General features: G+C 40.3%; 1 protein-coding gene across 2 annotated transcripts in view; it reads right to left on the minus strand.

Annotated features, from left to right (window-relative positions):
- CCDC14 (coiled-coil domain containing 14) overlaps nt 1-7873 on the minus strand; it is a 40343-nt gene extending 32470 nt beyond the window's left edge. For both annotated transcript variants that reach the window (XM_055396509.2, XM_055396354.2), the window contains exons 1-4: nt 7598-7873; nt 773-828; nt 359-431; nt 41-110 (exon numbers count right to left, since the gene is read on the minus strand). In XM_055396509.2, coding sequence (XP_055252484.2) covers nt 41-110; nt 359-431; nt 773-828; nt 7598-7771 — 373 coding nt within the window. In that variant the 5' untranslated portion in view covers nt 7772-7873. The remainder of the gene's footprint in view (nt 1-40; nt 111-358; nt 432-772; nt 829-7597) is intronic.
- Between the last annotated feature and the right edge of the window lie 7351 nt (nt 7874-15224).

The raw sequence follows: 15224 nt of genomic DNA on the forward strand, positions 1-15224 counted from the left end.
GAGAAAAGGTGATCAGCAAAGAAGCATTTTAAAAAAAAACCTGAATCTTCATTTCTCAAAATGTCCCGGAGCAAAGATGCACAGCCATCAAGCCCCTGTACAGTTTCAGTCTGTAAGGAGAAAGTCACATAGAAATTTGTACATAAAATATTAATGCAGGAAAAAAAATTCTGTAATTTTAAAATTTCCTTATTTAGAAGCAATTTATTATTGGTAGAAGACATGTTTTAAAGCAAAAAATCTTCATTCTTTGTCAGGACAATTAATACTTCACCTTTGAATTTTTATTTCCACTTCTTAGCTTTTACCTGAAAACTAATTAAACTGTATACACTGTATCTATTCAGTTTCCTCTTACCTGACTTTCTGAATCAGAGTGAGTGGGATAGCCAGAATCTGCATTAAAACGGGGTATCTTTCTCAAATTGGTCCTAGAAAACAAGTTTGTTAATACATTTACATATAATACGAATATAATTACAAATAATAAAATATTTTCCCAAAATACATTCTAAAAAGACCCTTTCTTTCCAGCAAAGGTTAGATAAGAAAGCTTGTCCACCATGTAAAAGATGGATTTATGCAGGACTTTATGAAGGTTGTAAAGACTAAAATGACCAACATGGGTAGAGATATGAAAGGTTTCTCCCCAGAGTTCTGTGAAAGTAGAGACCCTCACTTAGTTCTCTGGGGTAGGAAAAATTTAGACCAGCCCATAGACTTGAAAATCTCTTGAGAATTCCTGAAGTTGGACACTTTCTTAAGTACTTACCCTTTCTTTCCATTTGTTAATTTAGCAGGTCCAGTGTGCTTTCCTGAAGGTATTACCTATGACATAATGCATTATATTATGGGAGATATACAAATATTTTTTCTATCATATTCTCAATATACTGTTTTGACAAAACGTAAAATGTTATTCATTGTTTCCTTTTGTTTCACTTGGTAAAACATACATAACATAAACCATTTTAAAGTATACAGCTCTGTGGCATTAAACACATTGACAGTTGCGCAACCATCACTACAGCCCATCTCCAGAACTTTGTCATCTTCCCAAATTGAAATTCTGTACCCATTAATCATTAATCTCTAAGCCTCTCCTAAGTACCTGGTGTAACCACCCTTCTACTTTCGGTCTCACTGTTTGAGGAATCTCATATAAATGGAACCAGATAGTGTTTGTCCTTTTGTGACTGGCTTACTTAGCACAGTATCTTCATAATATCCATGTTGCAGCATGTGCAAAATTTCCTTCCTGTTAAGGTTGAATAATACTCCATTTTATATATGTACCATGTTATTAATTTTAATAAAATCCACTATTACAACTGAATGCATAAATTTTTTTTCTATATAAAATGTCAAGCAAGCAACACACATATTTGTTCCTTAAGTCTATATAAGTTGAAGACTGAAGTTGAAATTTTACTTTAACCAGAAGTATCTACTATAGTAAGTTTGGACTATACTCAATCCCTCAAAATATTTTACTTCCCCTAGGTCTTCAAAATACATGTTAACTCAAGATATAGGGCAGAGTTCATAACTCTGATTCTATTTTTCCACATTCTTTGGAATGCCTGACAAGACCAGCACGCGAAAACTCTACTCATTTGCTTCTACATGCATCCAATACGCTGGGAGTTATACAAGAAACAAGTTAACTGTGCTTGCCTCTGGGGAGGGAAACTGAGAATCTGGGGGACAGAACAAGGGAGACTTTCCATGGTATACCTTCTTGTATCTTAATAACTTTACATTATTTAAATATAATATCTATTCAAAATATAATTTTTAAAAGACATGGTTAAATTTCCTACTCACTCCCTCATTTTACCCGTTAGGTGTAGTCACTGTTGGCAGTTACACTTAGGATTTTTCTTGACATGTTTACATATTTCATCTCAAGATACCTTTGAGCAAATACTATTAAAGTTTTTGGAATTATAAAGTTTCACTTCTCCTTAAGATAACTTAGAATATGAGGGAGTCATAAAGCAGCAGTGAGAACCAACATTGGCAGAAGTAAGATGCCATGTAACACAACTCTACTAGACCCTGCATGACCCCTTAAGGGGCTTTCCTTTCACAGTATCTATGTTGGTGTCCTGTTCAGGACCATAATAAAAAGCCAAACCATCATGCTTAGTCTAAAAACAACTACCACAATAATTATCTTTCAGAATTAAAAAAGTATACTGTCTAGATAAATGTATGGCCTAACAGCATAATTGAAAGATTATATATAGCATTTCACCGAAACACACACACACACACACACATCAGGTCATATTACAAAATCAGGTAAAGAAAATTAACCAGAATAAAGCACCCTGCAACAGTGTGATACTTGCAGAGTCCCTTCAAATTTATTTTTATTCTTTATTTTGAAATAATAGTACAAAGAACGGTACAATGCTACCAAGATTCCACAACTGCTGACATTTTACTGCATCTGCCATGTTCTCCCTTTCAAAAATGTACAGTATTACTGTTTGTCTGAACCATTTCAGATCATGTTGCAGACATGATACTCCTTTATATTTAAATATTTACTCCTAAATATTTCCTAAGGACAGGGCCACTCTCTCATAAAACCAAAGTATAATTATCAAAATCAGGAAATTAACAGTGAAACCATACTATAATCTAATCTACAGATCTTATTCACATTTTGCCAATTCTCAAAATACTGTCCTTTACATAAAAAAAAAATTATGGCCCTTATCCCATAAATCCAGGATCATACAAAGCATTTTAAGTTGTCATATCTCTTTAATCGCCTTTACTCTGGAACAGTTCCTAGAGGTGTCATTCACTATCTTTTACAGCCTTGACATATTCAAAGAATATGAGCTGTTACTTTGGTAGAATGTCCCTCTGGTAAACATTTAGACTTGTCTGCTTCCCCTTGATTAGTTTCGGGTTGTGCTTCTTCGGCAGAAATACCATAAAAGGGATATTGTATTTATCTCAATACCGTATGAGCAGGCATATGTTAGTATGGCCCATTACTAGGGATGTAAAGTTTGATTATTTAAGGTGGTGCCTGCCAGATTTTTCACCAGGTTACTATTTTTACCTTTGTAAATATTAAGCATTTTGTGGGGAGATACTTGAAGATTATGCAGACATCCTACTCATCAAACTTTCATCCAATAGCATTCATTGAGGATTCTTGCCTTAATCATTTGTCAAATAGTGATTTTTCTAACTTACATCATTCATTCTAGATTTATTAGTTGGCATTCAACCTAAGTACTTCGTTGAAGAAATTCTTTGCTAGTATGGACTCATTGATACCTAATTTATTTAATGGGTTATGATGATTATCATTATTTATATTAATGCTCAAACTGTCTCAGATTCTGCCAATAGGAGTCTTTTCAAACCAGTCCCTGTATCATTTTAACACATCACCATTATTTTTGAGCCATTCCTTACAATAAAGATCTTCAGGTCCCCTCTCCCTTTTTTTCTCTCCATTGTGGTAACATGAAATCTACCCTCAACAAATTTTAAGTGTACATCAATCGTTAACTAGAGTGTGATGTTTATGGGATTCCCTGGTGGCTCAGAGGGTAAAGAGTCTGCCTTCAGTGTGGGAGACCTGGGTTCCATCCCTGGGTTGAGAAGATCGCCAGCAGAAGGAAATGGGAACCCACTCCAGTATTCTTGCCTGGAAAATCCCCTGGATGGAGGAGCCTGGCAGGTTATATAATGGGGTTGAAGAGTCAGACATGACTGAGTGACTTCACTTTCACATGTTTACAGCAGATCTCTTAGATCTATCTCATAAATCTAACAGAGCTTATTCATTGTACGTAACTAAAACGTTATGCCCACTGAATAGCATCTCTCCATTTCTCTCCCTCCAGCCCCTGGCAACAACCACCCTACTTACTGTTTCTATGAGTCTAGCTATTTTAGATACCTCACATAAAGGGAATGATGCAGATGACACCACCCTATGGCACAAAGTGAAGAAGAACTAAAGAGCCTCTTGATGAAAGTGAAAGAGGAGAGTGAAAAAGTTGGCTTAAAGCTCAACATTCAGAAAACTAAGATCATGGCATCTGGTCCCATCACTTCATGGGAAATAGATGGGGAAACAGTGGAAACAGTGTCAGACTTTATTTTTTTGGGCTCCAAAATCACTGCGGATGCTGATTGCAGCCATGAAATTAAAAGACGCTTACTCCTTGGAAGGAAAGTTATGACCAACCTAGACAGCATACTAAAAAGCAGAGACATTGTCAACCAAGGTCCGTCTAGTCAAGGCTATGGTTTTTCCCGTGGTCATGTATGGATGTGAGAGTTGGACTGTGAAGAAAGCTGATCACCGAAGAATTGATGCTTTTGAACCGTGGTGTTGGAGAAGACTCTTGAGAGTCCCCTGGACTGCAAGGAGATCCAACCAATCCATCCTAAAGATCAGTCCTGGGTGTTCACTGGAAGGATTGATGTTGAAGCTGAAACTCCAGGACTTTGGCCACCTGATGCAAAGAGCTGACTCATTTGAAAAGACCCTGATGCTAATGCCTATTCAAGTCCCTTGCCTATGTATGCTACTGAATTGTAGGAGTTCCTTGTATATTACAATTATGAACCTTTTATCGGATATGCAGTTTTAAATATTTTTCCTCTAAGTTGACTTTTCAGTGTTAATCGTGAAAAGCTGTGCAGCTTCTTACTTTGATATATCCAGGCCCCAACCCTAGAGTTGACCATTTCCCCAAAAAGTAGTGATTCCTTTCTGTGGACAACAGTATTTATTAATAGAAACCAAGATCTAGGCACTAGCTGTGCTCTTTGCTACTGAGGCTTCATATGGATTATTCAGTCATCATGACTAGACAGTTGCAATTTTGAGTCTTGTGTTTTTACTTTCAAATCTTTTTCCACATTAACAAAGTTCAAATTTTTTAACAGTTGTATACTATTTCTAAGTGGAAGTAATATAATATACCCTTGGTGTGCTTCATATTTTTCAGTTAAAATACAAATCTGAAATAAATCTTTTCATATACTGGAAATACCTTTTCATATTCAGGATTGAAAGGTTAATTATTTCATAAAAAGTTATTCACTGTCTAATGCCTTTAGTGCCCCTAGATACAAACTGTAAAACCACTTTTCAAAACAAGTGACCCAAATGGCAATACATAAGAGAATGTTTGTTTTACCCCACATTTACTTCCATTCAGTTCAGTTCAGTTCAGTCGCTCAGTCGTGTCCGACTCTCCGCGACCCCATGAATCACAGCACACCAGGCCTCCCTGTCCATCACCAACTCCCGGAGTTCACTCAAACTCATGTCCACAGAGTCGGTGATGCCATCCAGCCATCTCATTCTCCGTCGTCCCCTTCTCCTCCCGCCCCCAACCTTTCCCAGCATCAGAGTCTTTTCCAGTGAGTCAACTCGTCGCATGAGGTGGCCAAAGTATTGCAGTTTCAGTATTAGCAATAAACTTTTTACTTTATTTATTAGAGAAAAACATAAGGACCTCTTAGGAGCTGTATCTCCTACCAACAAGTGCAAGATAAAATTCTATTTGTGGAATAATTTAGTGTACAAAGCCTTTCATTTCCACTTAATCCACACCCCGTTAGTTATTATTTCTGTGAGGTAGGAACCTCAATTTCAGAAAGGTGGCTTGTTCAGAGTCATACACCTAAGAGCAGATGTCTAAATGGACTCTGGCACCAACGATGTGGGTCTAAAGCCTGTCTCCACTGCTAACCAGCTGCCTAACTGTAGAGAATTTACCTGAACTCTGCATCCCTCAACTTCCTCATCTGTAAAATGAGGATTATTATCTACTTCCTAAGCCTACTCTGAAGATTAAATGAGAATTATATGTAAAAGCACAGAGAATAGTACCTGTCACATAAGTGAAGTCACTCAGTCGTGTCCCACTCTTTGCGACCCCGTGGACTGTAGCCTACCAGGCTCCTCCGTCCATGGGATTTTCCAGGCAAGAGTACCGGAGTGGGTTGCCATTTCCCTCTCCAGGAGATCTTCCCGACCCAGGGATTGAACCCAGGTATCCCGCATTGTAGGCAGACGCTTTACCCTCTCAGCCACCAGGAAAGTCACATAAGTGCCACCCAAATGTTAGCTGTGATTGTTATCATTGACAGTAATAAACTGTTTTTTAGGGGACTACATTGTGTTGCACAATTTATGCCAAGTGTGAAACAGATGTTTTACCAGGTTCTCTCAATTTAATCTCCCCAATTCTTTAAGGCAGGATATTACACCTACTTTGTAGATAAGAAAAACAAATCTCAGAGAAGTAAAAAGCACTTTGCTTACTATCACTTGACAGTAGTGGCAGAACTGGAATCTGAACTGGTAGGTGACTATGACTACAAAAACCACGTTTTCCCCGTTGCTGACTGCACCAAGTCTGAGTTCATTCAACCTAAAAGAAAGGACTAAAAGGGTGGGACTGTTCTGAAAGCATTCATGAAGAAAGTCTTGAGCCAAGCCTTGGGGAAAAGTGTAAGATTCACATTAACAGGGGAGACAGCATTAAAAGTGAGCTGATAAATAAAGCAAGAGCAAAAATGAAAGGGGAAAGAAGGGTGGTATGGTTACACTTAAGGAGGGGTAAGATCACTCCAAGTAAAGGGTCTGTGTAAGGCTTGACTGATTCCTGTTGGTTGACTGATTGATTACCTGAAAAGACAGAGATAAACTGCTTAGTAGCAGAGGAAGATGAGCAATGTCTCTAGCCTGGATTTTAGTAAGGGCACAAAACGGGAGCTGCGGGCACCCAAACAATGTAAACGTTGACAGTGCCAGACAAGGCTTCTAGAAGCGGTACTTGAGCTGAAGCGACATGAGATGAAAAGCGGAGATTTCAGGGAGAGAAGGGCATTCTAGGCAGAACAAAATGCAAAGGCACAGAAGTCTGAAAGAACACGAGCACTCGGGGCACTGGAAGACAGAGCCGAAGAGCGTTGGATATTCCTGGGATGGAGGTGGGGGCTGGTAGGGAATGCACTGGCCACGTCGAAAAACCGCTGTGTTGACAAGTCAAAGAACTGAGATTTCTATCTTGGGAGAAAGAAAAAAAAGTTCCAGAGATGGATTTTTAGCAGAGAATTGATGAGGGGTGTGCATTTGAGAAGGATAAGGCTAAATGAAGGGACACTAACTGGGAGACTTTTTAAAAAAACTAGTAGTAAAATACCAGCAACTGTGACCGAAAACCAGCTAATAGCAGCACTTGTTGGGAAGCTGGGAACCTGGAGTTGATGCAACAACGTCGTGAGGCTCCGAGAGGTTAAGTCACGTACCAGCGGCTGAGGCTGGACTCGAACCCGGGGACCACACCAAAGCCAGCGCTCAGTTGGACCACAACGATTAAAACAGAATCTACATCTACAGACAGAACAACTGTGTTAGGGCGTTAAGATTAGGTACGCACGCCCACCCTCCGCCTCGTCTCCTGTCGCAGCACTTTTTAACGCGGCAGCACTGTTTTTATTTTCTTCAAAGGGGGCTTTCCACTTCTCCACGCCCGAGGACTACCTCCGTCCCTCTCCGCCCCCACGGTGGACGCCTCAGGTCCGCAGACCTCACCTGGCCCGGTCGAGATCCAGACCTGACCATCTCTCGCAGCTTCAGGAAAGTCCAAACCGAGTGAAGCAAAGCCGCAAGATAAAAGGAACTAACCGCCGCCGACTCCCGGCCGCCCTCGGCCCGCCCCTCGAGCTTCCGCTTCCGGGAAGGAGCCCGCCGAATGCTGCGCCTCATAGTCCCGGGCGCGCAACCAGAACCTGTCTCCGACCCCCCGCACGGCGCCTTGGGTTTGCGCAATAGACCCCTGCCGGCCCCGGCTCGTCACACTCGGCTGCAGGGTGAGGGAAGCCCACAGAACGCCCGCGAACGCGGCGGGGCTGGGGCGGGGCGGGGCCGAGAGGGGCGGGGCCGAGGGGCGGGAGCACCGGGCCGACCAGAATCCACGATCACCTAGGAGACCTGAGTTTGCTGCAGCGAGGGCTTCCACTGGAGGGAAAGCCGTTGTCCTGCATCTGCTAGGGGAAGTGGCAACGGGCACCCGCCAAGACCAGAGGAAGGGACTACGGTAGAAGGCGAATAGGTTTCAGAAGGAACTGCACTGTCTCTGGATTTTGACCCTGTATTTTTAGTTGGTGTTTTGTATACCATTTTGAATGTTTTTGTTCTTGGTGATCAATAAACATCAATCCTACGCCCTGTTTTCTTTATGTGATTGTGATAGCAATTTAAGATTTTTTATTCTGTGGCCTAATAATAGTGCTCATTAGCTGCGATTTTAATTTTACTTCCAGGCATAGTTGTTTCTTCAGTTGAGGTAATCACTGTTAACAAAGAATAGCACCATATTCTTACCATTGGCGTGCTGCACGAATTTTAATGGAAATGTCTTCGTTTTTAAGGTATTGAGTTTGGGGTTAATGTTTTAAATCGAGCTGAACAGAAATTAACCCAACTTATTCCATTTTAAAGTAAGAAAGAAAAAGATCTACATCTTGCAAGTCCTAATTACAATTCAAATAATCCAAAAACTGAAATCTATGTACCAATATATTGCACACTTGTACTGAGTGATTTGGCGAAACTAGATATTTGATAAATTTAGCTTTAAATTAGATTAAACTGAGGCGAACTCTCTCTTCCCTCTTCATCTATCCTATAAAATGTTTAACATTCGACTGTTTTAAGTTTTTTCTTAGTTGATTTTTGGAAACTTATACTGATTTTTCCTAATTAATACAGGCTTATTTTAGGAAACAGATAAATAAAACTCATGATCCCACTGCTAAGTCACTTCAGTCGTGTCCGACTCTGTGCAACCCCATAGACGGAAGCCCACCAGGCTCCCCCATCCCTGGGATTCTCCAGGCAAGAACACTGGAGTGGGTTGCCATTTCCTTCTCCAATGTGTGAAAGTGAAAAGTGAAAGTGAAGTCGCTCAGTCGTGTCCAACCCTTAGCGACCCCACGGACTGCAGTCTACCAGGCTCCTCCATCCATGGGATTTTCTAGGCAATAGTACTGGAGTGGCTTGCCATTGCACTAGATTGGTACGTTCCCTTCTAGACCTTTTCCAACTACATCAGACATTCCCCATATATGATGGTCCAGCTAAGGGCTTTTCAGCTTTATGATGGTGTGAAAGCAATATGTATTCAGTAGAAACTGTACTTTTAATTTTGGATTTTTATCTTTTCCCAGCCTAGTTATATGAGGTAAGATACTCTCTCATGATGCTAAGCATCTTGGGGAGCCTCAGTTCCCAGCCAGCCACAAAGTGAGGACAGTGCACTGTGTTTGAGCATGTTTAATGTAGGCTAGGCTAAGCTATGGGCTTCCCCGTTTGCTCAGCAGTAAAGAATCTGCCTGCAATGCAGGAGAAATCCAGTTTAATCCCTGGGTGAGGAAGATCCCCTGGAGGAGGAAATGGCAACCCACTCAGGTATTCTTGCCTGGGAAATCCCATGGACAGAGGAGGCTTAAAGTGCATGAGGTCTCAAAGATGTCAGACAGGAGTTACCAATTAAACAACCAACAACAATAATCCCATGGTAACCAAGGAGCAAGTGAATAACACACAAATATATTACAGTTACAATACAATAGGATACGTATTACTGAAACATGAATGTTTTAATATCTCATCAATGTTGTTTATTAACCTACAATTACAAAATGGCTGCCTGATAGTCATTTCCCTAATCTTTGGAATTTTATGCTTCTCCCGTCCATTTTGTTTGTTTGTTTGTTTCATTGGGGTTTGTACCTCTTTATAAGTTTTTAAGATAATAGTTCCTGACGCTTTTTTTTAATTAAAATTTTTATTGTGGAAAAATAGACAAATCATAAAATTTGCCATATGAACCAATATTAAGTATACAATTGAGTAGTTGTAAATACATTGCAATATTGTGCACCCATCACCACTATATATCTCCAGAACTCTTCATCTTGTAAAACTAAAATACTGTAGCCATCAAACAATGAATCCCCATTCACCCATCCTCCAGTCCTTGACAACCACTGTTCTACTTTCTATGTTTTTTACTGCTCTTAAGTACCTCATATAAGCGGGATCACATGGTAATTGCCCTTTTGTGACTGGCGTACTTTACTTGTCTTCAAGGTTTATCAGTGTTGTAGCATGTATCAAAATTTCCTTTCTCTTTGAAGCTAAATAATATTCCATTGTATGTATATGCCACATGTGTCTATCCATCTATCGTTTGATGGACTCTTGGGTTGCTTCAAAATTTTAGCTATTGTGATGAATATTGTTGCTATAAACATGGGTGTACTAGTATCTTTTCCAGACTCTGCTTTCAACTCTTTTGGGTATAACCTAGAACTCCTGGATCATATGATAGTTCTATTATTAAATTTTTTGACAAACCACAATACTCCTTTCCACAATGGCTACGGCATTTTACATTCCCATCAACAGTGCACAAGGGTTCCAATTTCTCCACATTCTCCCCAACACTTGTTATTTTCTTTTTTTTTTTTTTTGATGGTGGTGGTGGTGGTTTAGTTGTTAAGTTGTGTCTGACTCTAGCGACCCCATGGACTGTAGCCTGCCAGGCTCCTCTGTCCATGGGATTCTCCAGGCAAGAATACTGGAGTGGGTTGCCATTTCCTTCTCCAAGGAATCTTCCTGACCCAGGGATCGAACCCGGGTATCCTGCATTGCAGGCAGATTCTTTACCAACTGAGCTACGAGGGCATGCTAATTGGTGGGAGGTGGGTATTTCACTGTAATTTTGATTTGAATTTCCCTAATGATTAATGGAGGAGGCTTTATAAGTAGCTGAGAAAAGAAAAGTTAAAGGCAAGGAGAAAAGGAAAGACATACTGTTTGAATGCAAGGTTCCAAAGAATATCAAGGAGAGATAAGAAAGCCTTCCTCAGTGAACAATGCAAAGAAATAGAGGAAAACAATAGAATGGGAAAGACTAGAAATCGGTTCAAGAAAATTAGAGATACCAAGGAAATTTTCATGCAAAGATGGGTACAATAAAGGACAGAAATGGTATGGACCGTAACAGAAGCTGAAGATATTAAGAAGAGGTAACAAGAATACACAGAAGAACTATACAAAAAAGATCTTCATGATCTTCTATCATGACCCAGATAATCATGCTGGTGATGTCTGACTCACCTAGAGCCAGACATCCTGGAATAGGAAGTCAAGTGGGCCTTAGGAAGCATCACTACGAACAAAGTTAGTGGAGGTGGTGGAATTCCAGTTGAGCTATTTCAAATCCTAAAAGATGATGCTGTGAAAGTGCTGCACTCAAGATGCCAGCAAATTTGGAAAACTCAGCAGTGACCACAAGACTGGAAAAGCTCAGTTTTCATTCCCATCCCAAAGAAAGGCAATACCAAAGAATGTTCAAGTTACTGCACAACTGCGCTCACCTCACACTAGCAAAGTAATGCTCAAAATTCTCCAAGCCAGGCTTCAACTGTATGTGAACCGTGAACTTCCAGATGTTCAAGCTGGATTTAGAAAGGCAGAGGCACCAGAGATCAAATTGCCAACATCCGCTGGATCATGGAGAAAGCAAGAGAGTTCCAGAAAAACATCTATTTCTGCTTTATTGACTATGCCAAAGCCTTTGACTGTGTGGATCACAACAAACTGTGGAAAATTCTTCAAGAGAGGGAATACCAGACCAGCTTACCTGCCTTCTGAGAAATCTGCATGCAAGTCAAGAAGCAACAGTTAGAACCGGATATGGAACAATAGACTGGTTCCAAATTGGGAAAGGAGTATGTCAAGGCTATATATTGTCACCCTGCTTATTTAACTTCTATGCAGAGTACATCATGTGAAATGCTGGGCTGGATGAAGCACAGCTGGAATCAAGATTGCAGGGAGAAATATCAAGAAACCTCACATACGCAGATGACAGCACCCTTATGGCAGAAAGTGAAGAACTAAAGAGCCTCTTGATGAAGGTGAAAGAGGAGAGTAAAAAAGTTGGCTTAAAACTCAGCATTTAAAAAGCTAAGATCATGGCATCTGGTCCCATCACTTCATGTCAAATAGATGGGGAAACAATGAAAACAGTGATAGACTTTATTTTTGGGGGGGCTCCAAAAGAGGCCTGGCGTGCTGTGATTCATGGGGTCGCGGAGAGTCGGACACGACTGAGCGACTGAACTGAACTGAGCTGAAAATCACTGCAGATGGTGACTGCAGCCATTAAATTAAAAGACACTTGCTCCTTGGAAGAAAAGCTATGACCAACCTAGACAGTATGTTAAAAAGCAGAGACATCACTTTACCAATAAAGGTCTGTCTATTCAAAGCTGTTTTTCCAATTGTCATGTATGGATGTGAGAGTTGGACTATAATGAAAGTTGATTGCCGAAGAATTGATGCTTTTGAACTGTGGTGTTGGAGAAGACTCCTAAGAGTCCTTTGGACTGCAAGTCGATCAAACCAGTCCATCCTAAAGGAAATCAGTTCTGAATATTCATTGGAAGGACTGATGCTGAAGTTGACGTTCTAATACTTTGGCCACCTGATGCAAAAAACTGACTCATTGGAAAAGACCCTGATGCTGGGAAAGATTGAAGGTGGAAGGAGAGAGGGACGACAGAGGATGAGATGGTTGGATGGCATTACCAACTCAATGGACATGAGTTTGAGCAGGCTCCAGGGGTTGGCAGTGGACAGGGAAGCCTGGCATGCTGCAGTCTATGGGGTCAGAAAGATTCAGACACTACTGAGCAACTGAACTGAATGATTAATATTTTTGAGCATTTTTTCATATGCTTATTGGCCATCCACATATTTTCTTTGGAGAAATGTCTGTTCAAGGCCTTTGCCTTTTTAAAAGTTGAGTTGTTGTATTTTTGTTGTTGATTTTTAGGAGTTCTGTGTATATTTTGGTTTTGTTTTTCACTTTTTTTTTATTGGAGGCTAATTACTTTATATTAATATATTGGTTGTTTTTGCCATACATTGACACGAATCTGCCCCGGGTGTACATGTGTTCTCCTTCTTGAACCCCCCTCCCACCTAGGAGTTCTGTGTATATTTTGTATAGTAATCTCTTGTCATATATATAATTTGCAAATATTTTCTCTCATTCTGTGATTTTCCTTTTTACTCTGTTGATACCGTCTCTTGATATACAAAATTTTTTATTTTCATGAAATTTCCAATTTTTCCCTTTTTTTCTTTCCTTAGCTATGTTTTTGCTATCACATCCAGGAAATCATTGGTATAACCATGTCATGAAGATTTGCCCTGTGATTTCTCCTAACATTTCTATATTTTAAGTCTTACATTTATCTAGGTCTCTGATCCATTTTTTTTAATTCTTATATATGATACTAGATAAGGTCCAAATGCATCCTTTTGAATGTGGATATCCAATTTTCCTAGTATTATTTTTTGAAAGGACTGTCCTTTTCCCATTGAATGGTCCTGGCACCCCAAAAATATTTGACTGTGTATGTAAGGGTTTATTTCTGGGCTCTCTACCTATTCCATTGTTGTATTTATCTGCCTTTATGCCAACACTGAACTGTTTTTATGATGGAAGCTTTGTAGTAAGTTTGAAATCAGAAGGTGTGACTCTTTCAACTTTGCTTCTCTCTTTCGAGGTTCTTTGGCTATTCAGGATACTTTGAGGTTCCATTGAATTTCAGGATGCGGTTTTCCATCTCTGGCAGAATGTAAGGTCTTCTCAGTGCTTTTCGAAGCCTGCATGTTTCCCTGGCATGTATGGTCACGTTCTAATTTTCCCTATGTATACTGTTGCTTTTGAATATCCCAGTATTTACTGTCTGACTCTCAAAATAGGAAAAAGAGAAAAATGAAAGGAGGAAGAAAGGATTCCAGTCCTTTATATCCAGTGAGTCACTTCACCCAGAGGGGGTGGGGCTTCCAACAATGGAGGGAAGTACAACAACAAAGGCTACCCACCTCTTAGCCTGAACCTCTGTGATCAGAAGCAGCAATCAGTGATCAGAGCACAGATACCCAACATTTGTAGGATGGGGAGATTTTTGCCCATCCTGGCTCCCACAAGCTATGTGCAAGCTGCTCCTGGAACCTATGTATGGCTGCCTGGAATTGGGCTGGGAGTGAAGCATGGGTTGCTGCTACTGTACTAAGAGCTAAAATTGAAATTAGTTGCAATTTACCATACTAGCCATTCCCCTAAAAATTTCAACATTTCAGTTGACTCCAGAGTTCCAAAATAATTACATCAGACAGATTCTCCAAGTGTAGCTGTCATATAGGTGGGGAGATAGATTCCTGGTGATTCCTATTCCATAGTATTTCCAGAATTCTCCCTCTTCCCTGCTCTGCTATTTCAAGTGCTGCTACAATGTGTTGCGATCTGAAGAATAAACTAGATAGAGAGGAGAGAGAAAGATATTCTAAACTTGTGGAGACAGTATGATGATGAGTGAGAGAGACTTGTGGCTCAAGTGCTGACAGCAGGCAGAAACATATGCATAGGGGTCAGACTATGCAGCGCTCATAGGCCACACTAAGGATTTGGATTGTGCTAAGACTCTGTGCGACCCCATAGGCGGCAGCCCACCAGGCTCCCCGGTCCCTGGGATTCTCCAGGCAAGAACTCTGGAGTGGGTTGCCATTTCCTTCTCCAATGTATGAAAGTAAAAGTGAAAGTGAAGTCACTCAGTCATGTCTGACTCTTAGCGACCCCATGGACTGTAGCCTACCAGGCTCCTCCGTTCATGGGATTCTCCAGGCAAAAGTACTGGAGTGGGGCAATAGGAATGTGTAAAATGGAGTGAAATGAATGGTGTTTAACAAATATTATTGACTGCAGCATAGAGCAAGAATCCACAATCCATAGCCCCTGGCCACATCCAATCTGCCACCTTTGTACAGTTGTCAGCAGTTTTTACATTTTAAATTGTTTTCTTAAAAATCAAAAGAATAATATTTCGTGACATGTGAAATTACAGGAAAATTATACTTCAGTGTCATAAATAAAATGTTGTTGGGACACTGTCACACTCATTGTTTATGTATTATTTATGGTTGCTTCTATCTTACAGCTACAGAACTGAGTAATTGCAATATAGACTCTATAGCCTGCAAAGCCTAAAATATTCACAACCTTATCCTTTACAGAAAGAATGCCAGCCCCTAGTATAAAGGATGTTTTTAGAAAAGGAAATCATCAGTATAGATA

The sequence above is a fragment of the Moschus berezovskii genome, chromosome 1 (assembly GCF_049115385.1).
Source record: "Moschus berezovskii isolate FMDL1 chromosome 1, NW_MosBer_1.0, whole genome shotgun sequence".
NCBI lineage: Eukaryota > Metazoa > Chordata > Mammalia > Artiodactyla > Moschidae > Moschus > Moschus berezovskii.